The 23393-nt window shown below is 37.5% G+C and overlaps 1 protein-coding gene across 4 annotated transcripts in view; it reads right to left on the bottom strand.

Annotated features, from left to right (window-relative positions):
- The window catches only part of LOC129775488 (monocarboxylate transporter 7-like), a 156353-nt gene that overhangs the window by 68375 nt on the left and 64585 nt on the right, over positions 1-23393 (bottom strand). For all 4 annotated transcript variants that reach the window (XM_055780287.1, XM_055780289.1, XM_055780286.1 and 1 more), the window contains 2 exons: positions 21367-21503; positions 20902-21049 (listed from right to left, as the gene is read on the bottom strand). In XM_055780287.1, the coding sequence (XP_055636262.1) occupies positions 20902-21049; positions 21367-21503 (285 nt within the window). The remainder of the gene's footprint in view (positions 1-20901; positions 21050-21366; positions 21504-23393) is intronic.

The raw sequence follows: 23393 nt of genomic DNA, 5'->3' as shown, positions 1-23393 counted from the left end.
AATCAATCCCCTAGTATTTAGTATAGCTCTTTCCAGGTGGGGCTACCATACAAATGAAAAACAAATTTCTGCATAAGTCGAAAACTAATCAAGCAAATGGAGCTAAATTTGGGATGTGAGAGTTTTTGGGTATGAGAAATGTTTGTATGATGGAATGACACCGCTCCCTTTTCTGGAATGGGAAGGGGATTCCATGAAAATAATACACATATTCCAACCAAACATGACAATTGAAAATTCGAAAAATTCTATTCGCATGTGTTCTATAATTACATATTGACAAGCGCTGTTATTCCACTTGATGTTTGGGGTAGCGAAATTGATCTTCGTTCGAGAGTGGGAACGGATTTTAATGTGATAAAGCGCATTCCTATATCGTCTTCTATCAATATAAATAAAAATGGATCGCAGAATGTGTTGATAAGACGAAACTCGAGAAATGAATTGTCCAATTTAGGGCTGTCTTCATTCTATCATATTTTCTGTATCAAATATTTATTCCATGTAACGGAAAAACATGTTATTTGTAAGTGGATGAAAAATCTTGCACGCGAATTGTGTCTGAAAATAATCTGATATTATAATGTCGAGTTTTGGTAGAAGTACTGAAATTTAATAGTAAAAAATAATTTTAAAGGGTAGATTTGAAGATCAATCAATGAACAGTTCTGCGATTGGACCCATGAACATGCGCTTAGTATGAAAACGTGGGTGTTATAACGAAAAATAAATTTTGGGCGGGACGAAGTTTGCCGGGTCAGCTAGTCAATAAATAAATTGAAATAATCAGTCAATAAAAAATATCATACATATTTATTCACTGTCTTAAAAATAAATTGATTGGCCAATGATTGCGTATTCATCATAATAGCTCGGATTCTCTGATCTCACACCGAATTACTCTGCTGAAGATAAACCGAAGATCTCACATTATTCTGCAACGAGTGGTGACACTCGCAGACATTTTTATTTGGAGTAGAATTATCCCAATCGAATGCATATTCGGGTTGATGTTTTATGTGGCAAATTCATCCAACAATCGCAAACTGGAAGCGAGATAAACGATGCGTCTGTTCGAGAAGGAAAGCATTTAATCGAATTGAATATGTCATTAGCAAACTTTCTTCGCCTAAATGTGATTCAGCAGCTTGCGTATATGCGTGCGTTGGGTGGGTTTTACTACTGGAATGAATAATCTTTCCGAAAGCAATCCGAGCTTGAGTGAAAGTCATCACATCGTTCCTCTCGGCCTGCCGGAATCCATTCATAAGGGGAAAAAAGCAGAATGGCAGAGAAAAAGTTTTTTACTGCGAATTTAATTATTCTACTTCAATCTTTTATCTTCCTGAAATTTATCGCGCAAAAAAGCAAAGGATTTCGTTCATTATGACAAACAGATTGCCACAATCTGATAACAGTGCTGGAGTCGAACTTTTTTTTTGCCTCTCATTGTTTGAAAAGTCCGTCTCTCTTTAAGAGCCAACTGCTCCAATATGACAGACCATGACCGCAGCGGAACCATCATGTTGAGGAAAAATATTTCCGCAGTTTTTGTCGTTACATCTCCAGTGTCCTCGATGTCCTGGCACTCGGATAGTTGTACCGCACTTGCTTGACCTGAATAAATCCTAACGCCATAAATCAGTTGTGAGAATTTGCTAAGCTGGAAAAATAAAAGACGACACTTTACGTGACATTTTTCCATGGATTTGGTTTCTTATGGTGCCGTTTATTTATCCGCGCGAATGCTCGCTTGCACATAGTGCTGCTCATTTTGGTGACTAATCTGGATGGATTACAGTGTCGCGTTTATTTCGTCTGTAAACTACAAGTTATTTTCGTTTCAAATTGTTGGAAATGACCCTCATGTTGTTTTGATAGTAAATTAGAATGGAAAATATTCCCTCAATGAAAAGTATTTTCTCCTTATGATGGTCGTACTTGAGCTACAGAATTCAGAAAATCATATAATATCATGCTCAATGGATTCTTTAGACGATGTCAACATTATTCAATTCAGAAAGGCTTTCGGTACCGGATTAATCACTCAATATCTCGGTAGACTGAATCACAAGCTAGATCAGAAAGAGAAACAATTTTCCAAACGCTCCAGTGTTTCTTATTCCAGCAGTGCGTTCTCGAGAAGCGAAGTATCAATCAAAATGTAAATTTCTTATCTGCACATTGAGCAAGAACTTTTCACCGAACGTCACCTGGTTGGGTTGACATGGGGTATGCCCCCAGTGTTATCCGTGATAAGCACAAGGATTTGAAGAGGGATTTCGTCAAAAATAAAATCAGTTGAAAAGCACTTCCAATCAACCAGACACAGCAACAGCAGTAGCGTTAGCAGCAGGTGGCGGAGAGAAGTCACATATCGCACGAATTTCGAGCTTTACCTTATCTATTCTACTGCTCTCGGAAGCACGGAAATGAAATGTCTTTTTGATGGATGAAACTGTTGATAGCACTGGATTCTCCGACAATGAACTTTTTCAATTCGAGCAGACAAAACTCTTTTTTGGTGATTTATTTGTTTGTGGTTTTCGAATGAAATACTATTGTAGGATTTGCAGACTCATCGAGGAGAAGGGACAATACCGTTCGTTTAACTTTGAGTCACATTTTGACGTAGAACTACGTCTTTCATTAAGGGTGTCAAATCAGAAAACAAGTCACGTTTTAATGAAATAAAGTTAACGTTAATAACTATTTTTGCCGCGAACGGATTTTGGCGATTTACATACTAAACGAATCGGAAATTCCGTAAAATTTGTTTAATAGGCCATACATTAGAATCCCCTTGTTAGTAAATGGTTAAAATTCATGAAAACTTTAAGTGTTTCTATTTCCCCATACATTTGTTCTGTCCATTTGAGTGCTTTCCCGAACAGAGTTATCAATAACGAGCAACTTATCGACGACCAACGGAGAGGAAATCGTAGGATTTAAAGTCTCCGTGAACAAAGGAAAAGAAGAAGAATGAAGGGGAATACTTGCCTACAGTATAAACAGTGGATCTCGCTGAGGCAAACTTTCATTCGGCATCGGACTGTTGCATTCTTTGTGTGGACACCGACTGGACAACATCGTTTTAGAGGCGAATGAACTGCAAAGTTTAAAGCCTCTTAAAAACAAAGAAAGAAAGAAGAACATCATCGTTGCTGGACGAGCTGGACGGCGAGGGATCGAGTGCCTTTCTCAAGGCAAGAGGGCGGAAGTGGTAGCGCTGGAGTAGAGTAATAGAGTAGAGTAGAGTTTTCAAAGGGCCTTTCTCAAGGCTAGAGACGAATGCAAAAATGATGAGAAATGTTTATATTGCTAGTAGTTTCAAGCCACCAATGTATGGCTCTGTATGCATGCTATGGTGAACGCTTATTTGGCGCTTGGTTTACGCTTAGTTTGTATAAACGATATCTAGAGGTGCGATTCCTTTGAGGCAATACTAAATAACATGTAGCATGATATTTGATACTTGCAATTGTTGTCATTGTTGTTGTTTACATGCGGTGCCAAAGATATATTGATGTAGTTATGAGATATGGAATAATGGTGCTGGTGTAACATGTATATAATCGACTGTAGCCGAGTCTATGTCAATTTCGAAAAAGGCCACCGTAATAACCTTCGAGGTAAATTTTTTCAATGCATTGACATGAAATAAATTGCGACATAGGATTGTTTTGCGAGGGCAAGAATGAATCATCAATCAATTATCGTCAACTGATTCTACAATGAAAAAATCATTTCAGAGATTATTCTACTAAGCAGTTGTTTCTAAAATCTCACAGCATTATAGAATAATATCCGAAGGTATAAACAAGCGACTTATATAAAATAACAGCGTAGTTCTACGTCAACAATGCGGTTGTATCTTGGACACAACCTCCTATAATTTTTTTTCCTTCATTTAAAGAGGATAATATGTTGCACAAAACAGTATTGGTATGTACATTTTATTGATAACTTATTGATAACTTGTGCACTCGTGGCCGAGTGGTTAGCGTCTCACATTATCATGCTTCGGGTTAGATTCCCGTTCTGGCCGGAGGATTTTTCGTCAGAGAAATTTCCTTCGACTTGCACTGTGGTCACGCGTATTCTAGAGCTTGCCCCTCGGAATACATTGAAGGCGTGTTATTTGGCTTAAGAAATCTCAACTAAGTATTAATAAATGACGCTAGTTAGTGCATTCGTTGAGACGGCAAAAGTTCCACAGAGAACGTTAACGCCATTCAAGAAGAAGAAGATGTACATTTTTATTTACAATTATGAATAAACACGAGGAAAATCTATCGAAACTATTGAGTACGTGGACATAACACAAATGGCAACGATGTTTTGAACGATGTTTGAATAAAACTTTTTTATGAGATCCAAAAAAGATTTGAATAAAAATTTGAATAAGAGAGTAAAAATTTGGGTATCATCAGTATAAAGATAAATAAGAGTTATTGGTATCAGGTATCATATTGAAAAGGATACGCACCAAGATTCATGGAATCAGGTTGGTGATATGAGGGATTCATTATTTTTACAATAGACATATTGGACCACTTAGTCAACTGAATCGATAAATTAGAATTCAGAAGTTTCTTATAGATCCGCACTAGATAACCTAGTGAACTAAATTATCTAGTGAATCGACGATCTCATAAGGATATACAGACAAAGAATACATTTCACAGAATACAGAAGAGATTTCATATGGTTTGAAAATTATCAATTGTCAAATGTACTCCAGAAAGAACTCGTTAGAGTAATACTATGAAGAAGAAAATAGACTTATATCACTAACTGTTCATCAAATTGAAATTGAGGACCGATCCAACCACTGTGAAGTTTCAATAAAATTGAAATTGAAAAACACAATGAGAGAACTCTCGAATTATTCATGAGTGGTCTTGGCGGTGATTTAGGATTATTTAGCGGGAATTTCCAGCACACGTTACTTGTTGCTGCGCACAAGTCCATTTGATCATCAGGACCCTATTTCCTACCTAACCTATCTCTCCATTCCTTCTCGGATGAATCAACAGCAACGATAAATAACCCAATATCGATTCTGTCCTTATATACCAATAAATATCTCAGGACCATTCGTAATGGTATCACGTGAATACAAACTACACAACGCTCAATTACAATACAGTTGAGCAATCCAAGTGAAATCGACAAATGACAAACCATGAGTATTTTTGATTCGAATGAAAGTTTGTATTTCGTTTGGGTTGGAGGAAATATGAGTTTTCCACAGTAATTGGTAATGTTTGACTTTGACAGTCGCGTTTTCCTTTTTAGCTTTAGCTTAGTTTAGTTAGTCTTATGGGACCATTTCTTTTTCTAAGGTAAGAATTTTATTTTATTCTACTAAATAAATAAGAAAAATAAAAGTGAAATAAAACAATACATACCAATCACTCAATTACGATTTAACTATCTATCAAGTGCCAAAATAATTAAAGAGTTTATTCTATTAAATAAATAAGAGATGTAAGTGAAATAAAATACTTTCAAAAGAACAATAAGTACACCGTAAAATAGTGAATTGATTATTTACTTTTATCAAGTGCGGAATTAATTAAAGTAAAAATGGATGCGCATATTGCAGAATTGCAACAAGCCATCATGGACCGAGATGATCAAATTCAACAGCTTCAGCTTGAGATACAAGGCGCCGTTGAAGCAGTACGCGCTGCTCAACATGCCGCCCCACAAATTGTTGCTCCGCAAGCAGCACAAATTATTCAACATCAACCTGAACCTGTGAACGTTCAAAACGATGTTGCCAACAATTTTGCCAGAACAGAAACTATCATAAAATCTTTGCAAACACCACAAATCATAAGGGACATCGCTTGTTTCGATGGAAACCCAGTGAAACTGCACAGTTTCATCAAATGCATCGACAATTTAATTCCACTTCTGACCGAAGCTAGAAATTCTCCTATATTTCAAGTCTGGATGCAAGCCATCCGTAGCAAAATAACAGGAGATGCCGATACCGTTCTGGAAATTTACGGCACCTCGACAGATTGGGACGATATTAAAAACACATTGATTACACATTATAGCGATAAGCGTGACGAAATTTCCCTCACGCGGGATTTATTTAAATCGAACCAGAGCACTACCGTAGAAGAATTTTATAGTCGGATTTCTCATTCAATTTCACTGCTAGTGAATCTTCTCAATTTGAACGAAAATAATGCTGACGTGAAAGCAGCGAAAAATTCATTTTATCAAGAATTAGGTCTAAAAGTATTTTTGGCAGGATTAAAGGATCCACTTGGACCAATCATAAGAGCGCAATGTCCAAAAACACTAAAGGAAGCGTTACGACTCTGCCTCGAGGAAGGAAATTATAATTATGTTAGAAACCCTTTTAAAGCTGCACCCCCAATTCCACCAAGACCCAACAATTCGATCGCAAATTTATTCCAACAATACCCTAGATCATCACAGCAACATTCTAGGCCATTCCAATTACAACATAGACCATTCCAACCACCACATAGACAATTCCAATCACAACATAGAGCATTTCAACCACAACCTAGAGCATTGCAACCACCTTTCCATCCACCTCCAAGAGCTCATCACTCACAATCTTTCAATCAACAACGCTTCAACTTACCGAACCCCCAATGGGACGCGTATGTACAAAGACCCAACGATCAACAACCGAGACCGGTACCGATGGAGGTTGACCACTCCATGAGAACTCGTCAAGTCAATTATATGAATAGACCCAACTTCCAAATTCCTGAGGAATTAAATCCTGAAAATTACTATTACCCCAATAATGACGAATACTATTACGCATATCAAAATTTCGAAAACCAAAGCAATGAGATTTGCTCAGAAACCCAGCCATCAGACCAACAAATTGAAACCAATAACGAAGAGAAAATCACAAATGAAATCGATGACCTAAATTTTCGACAGCAGGATGCAGAATTCAATCCAACGTAAATAATTTCATACCTTATATCGAAGTTCCTACTTCGAAAGGAGTTTTAAAATTTTTAATAGATACCGGGGCAAATAAAAACTACATAAGCACCCGACATGTTAACTTTGAAAATTGCAGACACACCGATCCAGCCATTTTCACTAATATTAACGGTTCTCATACAATTAATCGTTTTGTAGAATTCAATCCATTCATTCAAGTGCCTCAAACACAAAAATTGCAATTTTACGTTTTTGACTTTCATCCATTTTTTGATGGACTGATTGGTTACGAATCTTTACAAATGCTTCGAATCAACATTCTCACAAATACAAATGAGTTACAATTTCCTACTGAGAAAATAAAAATGAAAAGAAAATATCCGTTTGCTACTGAAATACAATTGAATCCTGAAGAAACGAAAGTAGTGAGCCTTCCAGTAACAATCAGTGAAGGAGATTTCTTCGTGAACACTGACATGAATATTTCCGATACCACATTTATTCACTCTGGAATATACAACGCCGTAAACAATCGTGCTTTCATGACAATTACTAATTACTCAAAGGAACCTACTAAAATTAACATTGAGAAACCCTTTGAATTCGAATTGAATAATTTTGAAACACAAATTCGCTCAACAACTCCAGTTCCAATAAACCGAAGACTTTTTGATCAACTAAGATTGAATCACCTCAACTCAGAAGAAAAATCGAAGCTACTGAAAATAATTGCGGAAAACCAAGATGTATTTCTATTAGAAGGAGAAGCTTTATCATTCACTAATGCTATTAAGCATAATATTCAAACAAAAGACGATTTACCAATTTATGCCAAATCATACAGGTACCCTTTTTGCCATCGAGAAGAAGTGCAGAAACAAATATCCCAGACGTTACAACAGGGTATTATAAGACACTCAGTTAGCCCGTGGACCTCTCCAGTTTGGATAGTTCCCAAAAAGCTAGACGCCTCTGGCAAAAAGAAATGGAGATTAGTGATTGACTATCGTAAACTGAACGATAAAACAATCAACGATCGGTACCCAATCCCCAACATTTCCGATATTCTCGATAAGCTTGGGAGATGTAATTATTTTTCTACTATTGATTTAGCGTCTGGTTTTCACCAGATAGAAGTCGAGAAAACAGACATTCCAAAGACGGCTTTTAGTGTCGAAAATGGGCACTATGAGTTCTTACGAATGCCATTTGGACTCAAGAATGCGCCATCCACATTTCAAAGAGTGATGGACAATATTCTTAGAGAGCATATTGGTTTGCGATGTTTCATCTATATGGATGATATCATCGTTTTTTCTACAGGTTTGCAAGAACATTTAGACAATCTAAAGAAAATTTTTGATTCATTGTCTGAATATAATATGAAAATTCAGCTGGATAAGTGCGAATTTCTAAGTAAAGAAGTCGCCTTTCTGGGACATGTCGTCACATCCGAAGGTGTGAGACCAAACCCGGATAAAATCGAGTCAATTCAAAATTGGCCTTTACCTAAGAGTGATAAAGAACTTCGAGGATTTCTAGGAATACTCGGTTATTATAGAAAATTTATAAAGGACTTTGCAAAAATTGCAAAACCTTTGACTAACTCTTTGAGAAAAGGTGAAAAAATAGTTCACAATGAAGACTTCGTAAAGGCATTTGATAAATGCAAAAACATTTTGACCAGTAGTGACATCCTTCAGTACCCAGACTTTATTTTATTTTAACCACTGACGCGTTTAATCACGCAATAGGTGCCATACTTTCGCAAGGGCCAATAGGTAAAGATAGACCAATTGCCTTTGCCTCTCGTACGAGGAGAATTACTCCACCATAGAAAAGGAGCTATTAGCAATAGTTTGGGGTTGCAAACATTTCAGACCATACCTTTATGGCAACAGATTTACACTTTATACTGATCACAAACCTCTCACCTACAGCCTAAACCTCAAAGAACCAAATCAAAGGCTCATTCATTGGCGGTTAAGTTTATCAGAATTTGATTTTGACATCCAATACAAACCTGGCAAACAGAATGTGGTAGCCGATGGATTGTCCAGAGTTTTCCACGAACTTAACATTAATGAAACTGATTCATCTTCCGACGATATCACCGTGCATTCAGCGAATACTGATGATTCAGAATTCATACAATGCACAGAGGCTCCCATAAATTATTTCCATAATCAAATTATACTCAAAATTGGTGAAGAAAGTACTACTTTCGAAGAAGTGTTTCCCAGAGTTTACAGGCGGACTATTACCAAAGTAATATTTGGCGTACCGTTTCTAATTAAAATGTTTAAAGAATATATGGACCCTCGACGCACAAATTGCATAATATGTCCAGAAAATCTCATAAACCAAATTCAAATAGTTTATAAACAATATTTCAGTAGATGTCGTACTTTCAAGGTTAGAATATCACAACGCTTACTAATCGACGTGAGATCCGATGAGGAGCAAGATACTTTAATTGAAGAAACTCACGAAATTGCACATCGTGGAATTCAAGAAAATCTGGCAGTAATGAGAAGAAGATTCTATTTTCCAAAAATGAAAATTAAGATAAGGAAGTTTATCATATTATGTAATACCTGCAATCGAATGAAGTATGAGAGAAAACCGTATAAGATTCTTCTAGGCGAAACCCCTATCCCAAAGCAACCATTGGATATTGATGTGTTAATATCCCAACCTAATTTATTTTTATCAATTATAGACACACTGTCTAAATTTGGATTTCTACTTCCTATTAAATCAAGAACCACAGTCGACATTAGAAAAGCTATTGTCAAATTTATTTCATTATACGGAACACCTAAAATGATAATATCTGATAATGAACCAGCATTCAAATCCATTGAAATGCGGGACATGCTAGACAAACTTCATATTCAACAGTATTTTACACCAACCAACTACAGTGAACAAAATGGAACGGTAGAACGATTCCATTCAACAATAGAAGAAATTTTCAGATGCAATAAAGACAAATATGAGAATGTCACCAATAAGGAAATGTTTCAAATATCGTGTAGCTTGTACAATAATACAATTCACAGCTCTACCAATATGAGACCTCGCGAAATATTCTACGGAATAAAAAGCGAAGAAGAACGACCTTTAGATAGAGCCCAGCTTTTGGAATACCGTGACAAAATTTATAAAGAAGCAGAGGCTAGAGCTACTGATACACAGCAGAAACAACATCAACAACAAAATGCATCTAGAGAAGACCCACCATTACTTGAAGCCGATCAAACAGTTTTTAATAGACGGCAGGGTATTAAAGCAAAAACTAAAGAATGGTTTCAACCTGTTAAAGTTGTCGAAGACAGGAACCAAACGTATGAAAACGATAAAAATAGGAAACTACATAAAGCAAAAATGCGTAGAATAAGGAAGTAATAAAATTAACTCTAATCTATTTTTCTATTTTAGGATATGGACCGCCGTCCGAACTCTCTTATTTCTCGTTTTAGTATCTGGAACTATGGGCAGGCAACCTACCATACAAATAATGGAACTTAGTCACAATCCAGGTCTGCTAGCAATAGCATCAGGTAAAAACTAGATCAAAGATGGGGAACACAAAATTTACCACATCATAGATTTCGAAATTTATCACCCCACTTTGATAACGATAAAAAATATGATCGACGGAATAAAGAATATTTGCAATACATCGGAATTGAACGAAATTATCCTTTCAAAATTTAATAATCTTAACTATCTTTATCATAGCCTTCAGAATAAACCACGACCCAAAAGAGGATTATTGAATTTTGTGGGAAGCGAAATAAAATTTATCACCGGAAACTTGGATAACGAAGATTACAATAAGAATTAAAGGCAATCAACTTATCAATGAAAATAACAAACAAGCCAAGATAAATTATCAATTGAAAAACAGAATAGATACAATTATAAAACAAATTAATAAACAGCAAGAAATCATTGTCAAAAATTTCAATCAGGCTTGTATGGATAACACAGCAACACAAATACAAATAATCAAAGATGTAATGAAAATCAACATGTAACTAGATAACTTAATCTCACATTTCAAGGACATAGCAGAGTCGATTCATTTAGCAAAACTTAACATTGTCTCGAAACATATCCTCCACCCAGAAGAACTTTTGCTTTCAATAGAAATATTAGAAGAAAAAGGCATAGAAATCAAAAATATAGAGCAAGCTTACGACTTCCTTGAAATATCTGCATTTTTTAATTCATCTGAACTGATATTTGTAGTCTTTTGTAGCCTTCTCTTCAAAATGTAACATAAAGTAATTTGATACTAGAAACCTTACCAGTTGGAAACAAGATATTGAACATACCAGCAAACAAAGCAATGACGAGCGAGATAGGAACTTACTTCATCACGAGAGAATGTCAGCAGATCGAGCAGAACAACATTTGTAACGAAGACATGCTCCTAAACTACAGCGATGATAAATGCTTCTCAAAAATATTACGAGGATTTACTGGAAATTGTACGTTTGAAAAATATGAACGGAAAAATGAAATCAAGCTTCTAACTGATCACCATGTCGTTTTAAAATCTATGATTCCTCTGGAAATCAAAACAAACTGCGGAATTACTGATAGAAATTTATCTGGATAATTTTTGATTGAGTTTCATAACTGCAGCATAGAGGTGAACAAAACAACATTTACAAACACAGAAATAATCAGAAACGAAATTCCAATAATACTCCCTTTCGATGGTTTGAAAATCGAAGTACAAATTACCCAAAACCAGACCGCTATTGAAGATCTACACATTATCAACAGAAATCATCTGGATTCATTGGTGGAAAGCTATAAAACTCACCATTACTCATCAATGAGTTTATCTATTGTCAGTATCCTGGGAGTTATAATAATGATCGTGCTGTACTTAATAAAATCCAAAAGCATCAATATCAGAATTGTTGGAAAACCTCAACCAGACGAATCTTTCTCTTAGATCGTTTACCAAAACCAGCAGAAAATCCCAAGTCAGCATCCGAAGAAGCTTTAGCTTAGTTTAGTTAGTCTTTTTTTAAAAACTCCACTTCCTCACATGGGAAGTTATATATATATATATATATATATATATATATATATATATATATATATATATATATATATATTGTATTGGCTATTCATTTTTTGTTTTCATTGTATCGAGTCATAGCTTTAGCTTGTTGGAAAGCTATTTTTGCGCGCTATAATATAGTCCTTGGCAGTGTTTTGTTTGGTTAAGTCGTTCGTGAGTTATAGTGTCGCAAATATGGAGCAAAATAAAGAGAAAATCCGACATATTTTACAGTACTACTATGACAAAGGCAAAAATACATCTCAAGCTGCCAATAAAATTTGTGCAGTTTATGGACCCAATACAGTTTCCATTTCCACCGCACAACGATGGTTTCAACGTTTTCGTTCTGGTGTAGACGTTGTCGAAGATGCGCCACGCTCCGGAAGGCCTGTCGTCGAAAATTGCGACAAAATTGCTGAATTTGCCGAGAAAGACCGGCATAGTAGCAGCCGTAGCATCGGCCAAGAGCTGGGGATAAGTCATCAAACTGTTATTAACCATTTGAAGAAGCTTGGATTCACAAAGAAGCTCGATGTATGGGTGCCACACACGTTGACGCAAAAAAACATCTTTGACCGTATCAACGCATGTGAATCGCTGCTGAATCGCAACAAAATCGACCCGTTTCTGAAGCGGATGGTGACTGGCGATGAAAAGTGGGTCATTTACGACAACGTGAAGCGCAAACGGTCGTGGTCGAAGCCCGCTGAAGCGGCTCAGACGGTGGCCAAGCCCTCATTAACGTCCAGGAAGGTTCTGCTGTGTGTTTGGTGGGATTGTCAAGGAATAATCTATTATGAGCTGCTTCCCTAAGGCCAAACGCTCAATTCGGACCTGTACTGCCAACAAATGGACCGCTTGAAGGTAGCACTCATGAAGAAGAGACCATCTTTGATAAACAGAGGCCGCATTGTCTTCCATCAGGACAACGCCAGGCCACACACTTCTTTGGTGACGCGCCAGAAGCTCCGGGAGCTCGGATGGGAGGTTCTTTTGCATCCGCCGTATAGTCCGGACCTTGCATCAAGTGACTTCCACCTGTTTTTGCCCATGGCGAACGAGCCTGAGGCCTGTAAAAAGTGGCTATCCGAGTTTTTTGCCAATAAGGAAGCGAGCTTCTATAACAGGGGTATTATGAAGTTGGCATCTCGTTGGGAACAAGTCATCGAACAAAACGGCGTATATTTGACTTAAAACAGATGATTGTAACTAATTTAATGAACAAATGAAAATTCAAAAAAAATACCGCAGGACTTTTTTGACAGCCTAATATATTAACAGTTAACAGTTAACAACGTACCATCCTAGCCCCTGTAATACATCCGATCTCACAACAGACCACACGAACTCCATCAGAACAGCCAACGCAGCATCAACGCCATAAGCTTCCCATAGAGCCGATTCCATAAATTGGAAACCATTCATTCATAAGTGCAACCCGTTTACGACAGAAACATAAACAACAACTGAGCCAGCAAACGCTGCCTCGTCACCAACAAGGAACTTATTGATAAGCGCAAGGAACCATATGCGCAGGATCATAAATCACAACCAAAGCAATAAACCGAATCTGCAACATAAGCTACGAAGCGATAGAACCCCCGGACACAGTTCAGAAATAAAATCAGTCTAGTTTTAACCTTCGACAAGAGTAGTTGTTTGTAGGGGTTTTTGGGGCCGGGGAAGGTTTTCGTGATAGTTTGATACTGGATAGACTCTCCACCCCCTTCTCTAAGGGGAGGCCTGCCATACAAATAAAACAATCGATACGCCCTTTTCAAAAGTTACACTTAAGTTTTAAAAATCCTAATCGCTATGGAAAACTAATACTCCCTCCAACCCAAACGGAGTACAAACTTTCATTCGAATCAAAATAAATACATGTTTTCAAAATCTGCATTTTTAGGACGATTTCATTTGGAATTGCTCAGTTAAAACAAAAATAGACAATTATTGCAACAGAGCTCAACAGAATCAGACCATGAAAACTTCAAGACTATTCAACACCGAAACAAAATTTACATAAACAGTCACAGTCAAATGTTAATTGAGTTCCGGAACACATCTATTTCCTACCAGGGATGCTGACTATGAAGTTTGTTTCACATGCTCATCAGTATTCTGGAGAGCAGATACATAATAACATAAGTATTTCGATTTGGATATAAGTTTGTATGTTTAAAACTATAGTAATTATGAGTTTTTCGCAGGGATTGAAAGCATTTTGACTCAAGAGTAATTCTTCAAAGGGCGTATCGATTCTAGTTAGTGAAATCTTTGATCAGTTCTATCTTAACTAAACTATGAGTCGTACCGAAATGATGTCATAGAAAAAGTTGAAGAGAATCAATGTTGAGACGTGGAAAAAAACACACTGAAGAGAAGTAATTTATTTATTTTGGAAAAAAATAATTTGCAATATTGAAAATATAGGTCGGACTCGATTATTTGTGATTCAATTATATACAGTTTGAAAAAAATGTTTTTATATTTCAAATATGATTTTTTTCACGAAGAAATATTACCCTTCAAATTAACACGTTCGTCGTTTTTGAGTTTCTTGTGGAGCCCAACTTGCAGATAAATAACTTAGTCTGTAGACAATTTTTAGATGGCCTAGTAATTTTTTTTTTAATTTGAAGACGAATTGACAACAATAACACATGCCAAAGTAATATTACATGGGTTTCGAAAAAAACTCCAGTACAAACCATCCATACTAAAAATTAATGAAAAGTATAGTATAAACATTACAATAATGTGGTTATGATTTTATTAGTTTTCTACATATCATTTTACATTTAGGTGCCTATGCTATCCAATTTCTTTTAGAAAATCGATTCAATTTGAACGAGGAAAGTGTCACCCATATCTGTCGGTGACGTGGCGATGAAAGTGTTAAGGTAAATTTTAAGTGGCTTTTATATGTACAGTGGGGTCAAAATCATGATTTTTGAAGATTTTGCATGAATTTTCATCAGTAATTGTTTATATCGATATTGCAGAGAAATTAAGACAGATAGAAGTTGGGTGTCAAAGAACAAATTGTAGAGCGGTTAGAAAGCTTTAATTTAATTGATATAAATAATCAAATTCAATATGAATTTTTATGATAAAATTAATAATAACACATTAAAAATTCGGCTCCACAAAGCTTATGCGATTGAGTCTTACAAATGAATGAATTGGAAAAAAACACATAAAAAATTGCTTACTTTGAAGTTTTCCGCATCCAAAATGTTATTTAAATCTACTTATTTCGATGTTTTACCACTATATCCTGTACTAAATTTTTTCATCTTTCTAATGGAATTAGCAGAACAGTCTTTTGTAGCGTACTTTATAATGTAGCGCCAGCTTGAGGCAACAGTGTCAGAAACAAACCAAAAGTTCTATAACTCTGTCATTGTTGAAATTCGAGCATATGCGTAGAAGGATTTTGACGTAGGACTACGTCTTTCATTTCTATACTGGGGTGTAAGTTCAAAGTTTCGAAAACGAAAGCGTTACACCGGAGAACGAGATTTTATAGCGTTATAGCTCCTAAACAACTGGACGGAATGGTATGATCAGCATTTCATTCGAAGGATAAAATGTCTACGCGTTATATGCTTGTTACTTTTTAATCCAAAAACTTGTTTCAATAACCCTAAAATTGCTTTCAAAACAGGCTATTGAAATCACACCAATCGTTATATTAGGCTGTCAAAAAAGTCCTGCGGTATTTCCGCGAGGTGTCGTAGTAAGGGGGTAGTTCTAGTTGTATTCATTGTATCGAGTCATACTATAGCTTGTTGGAAAGGTATTTTTGCGCGCTATAATATAGTCCTTGGCAGTGTTTTGTTTGGTTAAGTCGTTCGTGAGTTATAGTGTCGCAAATATGGAGCAAAATAAAGAGAAAATCCGACATATTTTACAGTACTACTATGACAAAGGCAAAAATGCATCTCAAGCTGCCAATAAAATTTGTGCAGTTTATGGACACGATACAGTTTCCATTTCCACCGCACAACGATGGTTTCAACGTTTTCGTTCTGGTGTAGAGGTCGTCGAAGATGCGCCACGCTCCGGAAGGCCTGTCGTCGAAAATTGCGACAAAATCGCTGAATTAGCCGAGAAAGACCGGCATAGTAGCAGCCGTAGCATCGGCCAAGAGCTGGGGATAAGTCATCAAACCGTTATTAACCATTTGAAGAAGCTTGGATTCACAAAGAAGCTCGATGTATAGGTGCCACACACGTTGACGCAAAAAACATCTTTGACCGTATCGACGCATGTGAATCGCTGCTTAATCGCAACAAAATCGACCCGTTTCTAAAGCGTATGGTGACTGGCGATGAAAAGTGGGTCACTTACGACAACGTGAAGCGCAAACGGTCGTGGTCGAAGCCCGCTGAAGCGACTCAGACGGTGGCCAAGCCCTCATTAACGGCCAGGAAGGTTCTGCTGTGTGTTTGGTGGGATTGTCAAGGAATAATCTATTATGAGCTGCTTCCCTATGGCCAAACGCTCAATTCGGACCTGTACTGCCAACAACTGGCCCGCTTGAAGGTAGCACTCATGAAGAAGAGGCCATCTTTGATAAACAGAGGCCGCATTGTCTTCCATCAGGACAACGCCAGGCCACACACTTCTTTGGTGACGCGCCAGAAACTCCGGGAGCTCGGATGGGAGGTTCTTTTGCATCCGCCGTATAGTCCGGACCTTGCACCAAGTGACTACCACCTGTTTTTGTCCATGGCGATCGAGCTAGGTAGTCAGAAGTTAGCCACAAAAGAGGCCTGTGAAAATTGGCTATCCGAGTTTTTTGCCAATAAGGAAGCGAGCTTCTATAACAGGGGTATTATGAAGTTGGCATCTCGTTGGGAACAAGTCATCGAACAAAACGGCGCATATTTGACTTAAAACAGATGATTGTAACTAATTTTATGAACAAATGAAAATTCAAAAAAAATACCGCAGGACTTTTTTGACAGCCTAATATAAGCGAGTGCCGCTCGGAAATCTACTCAGTTATGATTGCGCAACGATTGAGGTACGATCGCTGGAATGAATGGATGTTTCCCTAACACAGACTTCAAAACCATAGAGCCTGGGGATATCGGGATTGCAAAATAGATGCCAGCAGCGGATACTTTCGAACTCGCTTGCGTTTTTGCAAATTGGAATGTTTCCCTAACACAAACTTCAAAACCATGGAGCCTGGGTAAATCGGCATTGCAAAATAGATGCTAGCAGCGGGTACTTTTATACTTGCTTGCGTTTTTGCAAATTGGAATGTTTCCCTAACACAGATTTCAGAACCATGGAGTCTGGGGAAATCGGAATTGCAAAATAGATGCCAGCTGCGGGTACTTTTATACTTGCTTGCGTTTCTGCAAATCGAGATGTTTCCCTAAAACAGATTTCAAAACAATGGAGCCTGAGAAAATCGGCATGGAAAAATAGATACAAGCAGCGGATACTTTCGTACTCGCTTGCGTTTTTGCAAATTGGTATGTTTCCCTAACACAGACTTCTAAACAATGGAGCCTAGGAAAATCGGCATGGCAGAATAGATGCAAGCAGCGGATACTTTTAAACTCGCTTGCGTTTCGGCAAATCGGAATGTTTCCCTAACACAAACTTCAAAACCATGGAGCCTGGGGAAATCGGAATTGCAAAATAGATGCTAGCTGCGGGTACTTTTATACTTGCTAGCGTTTCTGCAAATCGAGATGTTTCCCTAACTCAGATTTCAAAACAATGGAAATTGGGGAAATCGGCATGGCAACATAGATACAAGTAACTCCGAAACCAAGAAGTTGGAAAAATCGGCATTGCAGATACATGCAAGTCAGCATTACTTTTATACCCCCAATCAGTTTTACACTCTGGAATCGTTTTGCTAACACGGTCTACAAAAGCGAAGGAAGGAAGGTATTGTATTATAGAGACTTTAAACTTTTGCAGTTCATTCGTCTCTAGCCTTGAGAAAGGCCCTTTGAAAACTCTACTCTATTCTACTCCAGCGCTACCACCTCCGCCCTCTTGCCTTGAGAAACGCACTCGATCCCTCGCCGTCCAGCCCGTCCAGCAACGATGTTGTCCAGTCGGTGTCCACACAAAGAATGATCTACAAAAGCGAGTACAAATGCATCGCTTTGGTTCGGTTATTCAAGACTGCATTGGAAGATATCCCTTCATGTCGCCAGCTCACTGAACTTCCACGTATATCGATTGATGATTAGGCATAATGTTGATAACTATTTGCTGCGATAACGTTTTCCCAATACAGATTGGGATTTGTTTGCAATTGAATTTGTTTCATTATTTACTAATCTAATCAATAATTTAATCAATACACATAAAAGATAGCTCTGCATAGCGACGACATCGTACCCAATAAGGAACATCCGGGGTGCGATTATTACTAATTGAAGAAACAAAAATGGTTACTAAGCCAACGGCAGTCCTACGTAAACTTTGCGGTTATATCATAGGTATAACCCATCCATGGTTTTTTTTTCATCAAATATGATCCTGTATCACCTCCTGAAAGAATTCGGATTTTTTATGGTATGTTATGGCATGTTATGACCTTAAGGGGAAGGCGATTAAGGGAACCAAAAATTAAATTCTACTTTTATATTCAAAAAACGAAAAATATATGCATAAAACAAGCTTTAAAAAATTTTTTTTGACTCGATTATATACAGGATTGGATTATATACAGTAAAAATAAATCCGTATAAAATTTATTTCTTATTTTTTCCATGTAAAATAGAAGTCATTTAGGAAGTTTTTTTTTCAAAGTGAGACGTTAAAATTATTTTTGTCGTGCTTTGTAGAACAAATATTTTTTATGAATCTTATTTGTTTTAGAACTTATTAATTGACTTATATTTTTCATGAAAACAAAAACTAAAAAAAAAGTATGTATTTGAGATATTGCAAATTTGTTTTTTTTTGTAAATTAAAAAAGAACTATTTTTTGAGAATATATTTTCGATGTTTACACATCGATTCTCTATAACCTAAAACCATTTCGGTACGACTCATACTTTTTGAGATAGAGTTGATCAAAATGTTCTATTACGAAAATCGATACGCCATTTCCATTTTGAAAAGTTCCTTTCCAGTCGAAAATCCCAATTGTTTCAATAGCATGCATGCATAACATGCTTTGAAAACAGGCCATTAAAATCACAGGGGGTATTATTTGTGCTGGGTATTTTCGAGGAGAAACCTATTCTCCCTTTGAGGAAGAATAATAATACTTTTCCAACTAAACGAAGTGGTGGGATAATCATTGTATTCGAAAGATAAAATGTCTAAGAGTTATATGTTTGTTACTAATTGATTGCTAAGCTGACGGTAGTCCTACGTTCACCTTGTGGTTATATCGTAGATATAACCCACTTCTAGTTCTTCAGAATGTTTAATGATGAATAAAGAAAAGGTATAAAAATGATGATACTAAAAGCATGCCGGGTAAGGTTGGCCACCACTAGCCACATGATTCTAGCCGTCTAGGAGATTATTGTTTCCAGTGAAATTGAGTAACAGACCAAGGCCATTGTACAGGGTCTTTCAGATTAAACGCTCACGCAAAAAAAAATGGAATAGCTCCTTATAATTTTTTTTCGCTCCGTCAATGCTAACACTGATTTCCCTACTTAGGGGCGATAATATTCGGCTACTCGTTCAGTCTGGTCGGATGGTTTTTAATGTCAAGATGTACAATTTACAAGAGCGTGTATTTTTAGTAAAATCGTATTACTCGAGCAACCGAAGCCTTAATGAAACATTGTCCTTTTATGGTAAGAATTTCAACATTTCTCGTCGTCGATTACTATCTCTGTTGCGTGAGCGTTTAATATGGAAGAATCTGTATTAAAAAACAAAACAATAAGAACATTCCAACCTACACAGGAAGGTACGCACAACACAAACCAACGTTGTTTCCTGTTTCCAACCCGCAATCACACAATTTCTGCAGATTAGTTCACAGCTTGCAAAAGAAAGAGCGATCCAAACAAAGCACAATAAATTTCCATTCAGAATTTGAAAATTTAAATTCCAAAAGCAGCGCCGGGTGCACTTTGGCAACCGGGAATAAAATGCTACTTCGGTTGATAAAGTTTTCCTCGGTACGTTTTGATGTATATTTTTTTGGCTGCACTATTTTTCCACGCTGCGCAAACACCGCAAAGCTTTTTGAGATCTTCACCGAATGGTTTGCCAGGGAGCGAACTCTGCCACAGCGGATGGTTCAATCGGAATTGGAACCAGCTCGGAGTCGGGCCCTTGGTTCGGTTGTGCATCGTCAGCCATAAATTATGAAATAATAGTTATTTATGTTTATTTATTGCTCTCGCTTTCAATTCTAGCTGCCCGGTTGGTGAATTATCCCATGTGCAGGAGATCTGCCTTCTGATGGGGATGCAGCTTGCTCGTATGTACGTACCACCCTCTCTAGTAGGCATGAGACACACACACGTTAACTACACTCCAACGGAAGCTGGTTGTGCTACTGTTGTGAAGGCACACATATCCTGTAGATCCTGCACGGCGTGGGGGATGGGGTGCTTGAGAAACATAAAGTGCAAGTGAATCGTTCCGTTCATTAGTGGGTATGGGAAGCCATCGAAGAGAACCTTATTGATAGTCTGTAACTGATAGCACGCTCGAGCTGTTTCAATGATTTATTTAAAAACATCTCTTTGAGTTCATCTCTTGAGCATTCTTTTCATCGTTATGATTTTTTAGATGGATGAAAAAAGATTATTTTCGAACGATCGAAAGGCTGAATAAATGAAAACAAATACATAACCATATACATAATTTCCAGAAAAATGGTGCATTCTAACCTGCTTCGGTATTCACCTCGTTCCCCAGGTGGCGTATCGCGTACAGCAGTAGCAGCCCGTAGGACAGCTGGAATCCCGTGGTGAGAACATGTGCGAGAAATGCAACGCCACAAACAATCCAACCCCAGCCGCCATCCGGATAGAAATGCTTTCCAGTGTCGGTGCCGCAATAGCGATGTCGGTCAGGTGTGGTGTCCCGGAGGAAACGGTGTCGTTCATGTGCGAGAGTAAACGAGACAAAACGGGAGAACGGAAAACGGTTAGTTAAAGCGGGAAAACTTCAAGGCATTCACCCGCGCGGCTTGGCAGCTCCGACAGTTGATGACAACGCTGGAAAATGTTGCAAAACTAGGGGATAGTTTACAACGTCTCTCATCGGAGAAATCATCCGCCATCGCCGACGCCGCCTTATAAGCGTCCCAGTAAAAGGATAATCACGAGGGTCGAATTTGCACTCCAGCTTACCTGTCTAATTGCAGTGGTGTCTACTCCGGCTCGTCGTAACGCTGGGACATTCCGGTGAAGCGAGTGCAGCTCCCGCTCCAGCAGCGCCGGATAGGCGGAATCCTCCTCCTCTAGCAGTCGACCCCTGTCGTACGCACCTGGGGAATGTAAAAAGGGGACAAGGGGCGGACAAGGTATTTTAATGAGAAACAGTTTCATATTCAAAGCGAGGACAAACTGAACAGAGTAAACATGACAAGGCTGTGAATATTGTGGAGGCATCGCGGGATAGTTTATTGATTTAATGTGCGGATTTATGGGGACGTTAGGAAGCAAAGCGGATTAAGTCCATGTAATGAGCATGGATATATCCAAAGCCAAATATACACGTGAGGATTATTGCAATGCATTTCATGTTTCTTTAATTTTTTTGAAGGTTTTTATGTGTCATCATAACAAATAATTCATTATATATTTATTTATAAAACATACTTCTGTTTTTCGACATGATCTTATTTCATATGTAAACATTGTTTCTAAGCGATTCTCAATAAGCTCAACAAGCTTCGCCCTTTCCTAACAGTTCGGTAGTATCACAGCTTACACTAGTTAGCAGTTCTATGTCAAATCAGCCGAAAAACGGCAAATTTTGACGCGACCCTCTTCGATTTTATTGAGACTTGGTACATATGATGAATGCTAACCAAAATTACAATTGTCATTATGATATGACCAATTAAAATAACGACATTTTTCAAAGAGCGTATTCAAAAATTTGAAAGTTTGTAACTAAAAATCTAGATGTCTGAATAAAATATGATATTCGACAAAGTTGTTGGAAAATCAATTAACTATTTAAGAAAAATAACATTCTACGCATCAGTGCACCCGTGGCCGAATGGTTAGCGTCTCAAATTATCATGTCGGGTGTTTAGGTTCAATTCCCGTTCTGGCCGGAGGATTTTTCGTCAGAGAAATTTCCTTCGACTTGGACTATGGTCACCCGTATCCTAGAGCTTGCCCCTCGGAATACATTCAAGGCGTGTTATTTGGCTTAAGAAATCTCAACTAAGTACTAATAAATGACGCTAGTTAATGCATACGTTGAGACGGCAAAAGTTCCATAGGGAACGTTAACGCCATTCAAGAAGAACATTCTACGCTGTGAAAAAAGTTCAAAATTGATTTTAATATTAAAAACTTTTAAATATGAAAATTCTTTGTCAGTAACCTGCTGTGTATAATCGGATCATTTCTCGGACCACTCTAAAATAGAAATGATCACCCTAACGAAAAAATAAAAAAAATGCGGGTCTAATGTTTTGCGATAAGGAAGAAAACTACCACTTATCACGAAAATCTGAGAACCACCATATCGGTTTGACATGGAATGGCTGTGTATATGTATATTAGGGTGGCAGCGAAAATGGTCATGTCAAATTTCAAAAACCGAACATGTACATTTTGTTTATTGGCCCAAATAAATGACCTTTGCAAAGTTTAAGCTTAACACATTGCGGACCGCTCACGAGATTTCTCGTGTTTCGCATTCCATCTGTTACGGATGGATCACGAAATAACCAGTGTTCTCTACACTTGAAGGTTAAATCCTTGGTTTGCCAAGAATCTAACAAGGCCTACCGATGACTCGCCTTCGTCTAATCCACATCGAAGGGAACGATCTCATTCGTGGAATCCGAAAACAAATGGAGCGTTCAAGTTTGCCCTAAAATGTGCGGTCCTTAATGTGTTAATCGAATATGATTTAGGGGTGTTTCAAAGCGCTCAAAGTGTTGATTTTTTGATCCTCGAAAATCTTCCAAGGGGGGAAATTTGGAAAATCGATTTTTTTTTCGATGCCAAATGAAAATATTTTTTTCCCATACCTTCATTGCTTCTTCAAGTCCCTAAAGGTCGATTTTCGGCCAAATTTTTTTTTTTCGAGATGACATCGTATCTGGACGTTTCATGCATTTTTAAGTCATTTGGAATCGAAAAAAAAATTCGATTTTCCAAATTTCCTTTACTCCCCCTTTGGAAGAATTTTG

The sequence above is a fragment of the Toxorhynchites rutilus genome, chromosome 3 (genome assembly GCF_029784135.1).
Source record: "Toxorhynchites rutilus septentrionalis strain SRP chromosome 3, ASM2978413v1, whole genome shotgun sequence".
NCBI lineage: Eukaryota > Metazoa > Arthropoda > Insecta > Diptera > Culicidae > Toxorhynchites > Toxorhynchites rutilus.
Note: the sequence above shows the minus strand (reverse complement) of the source record. Positions and strands in the feature narration are given on the sequence as shown.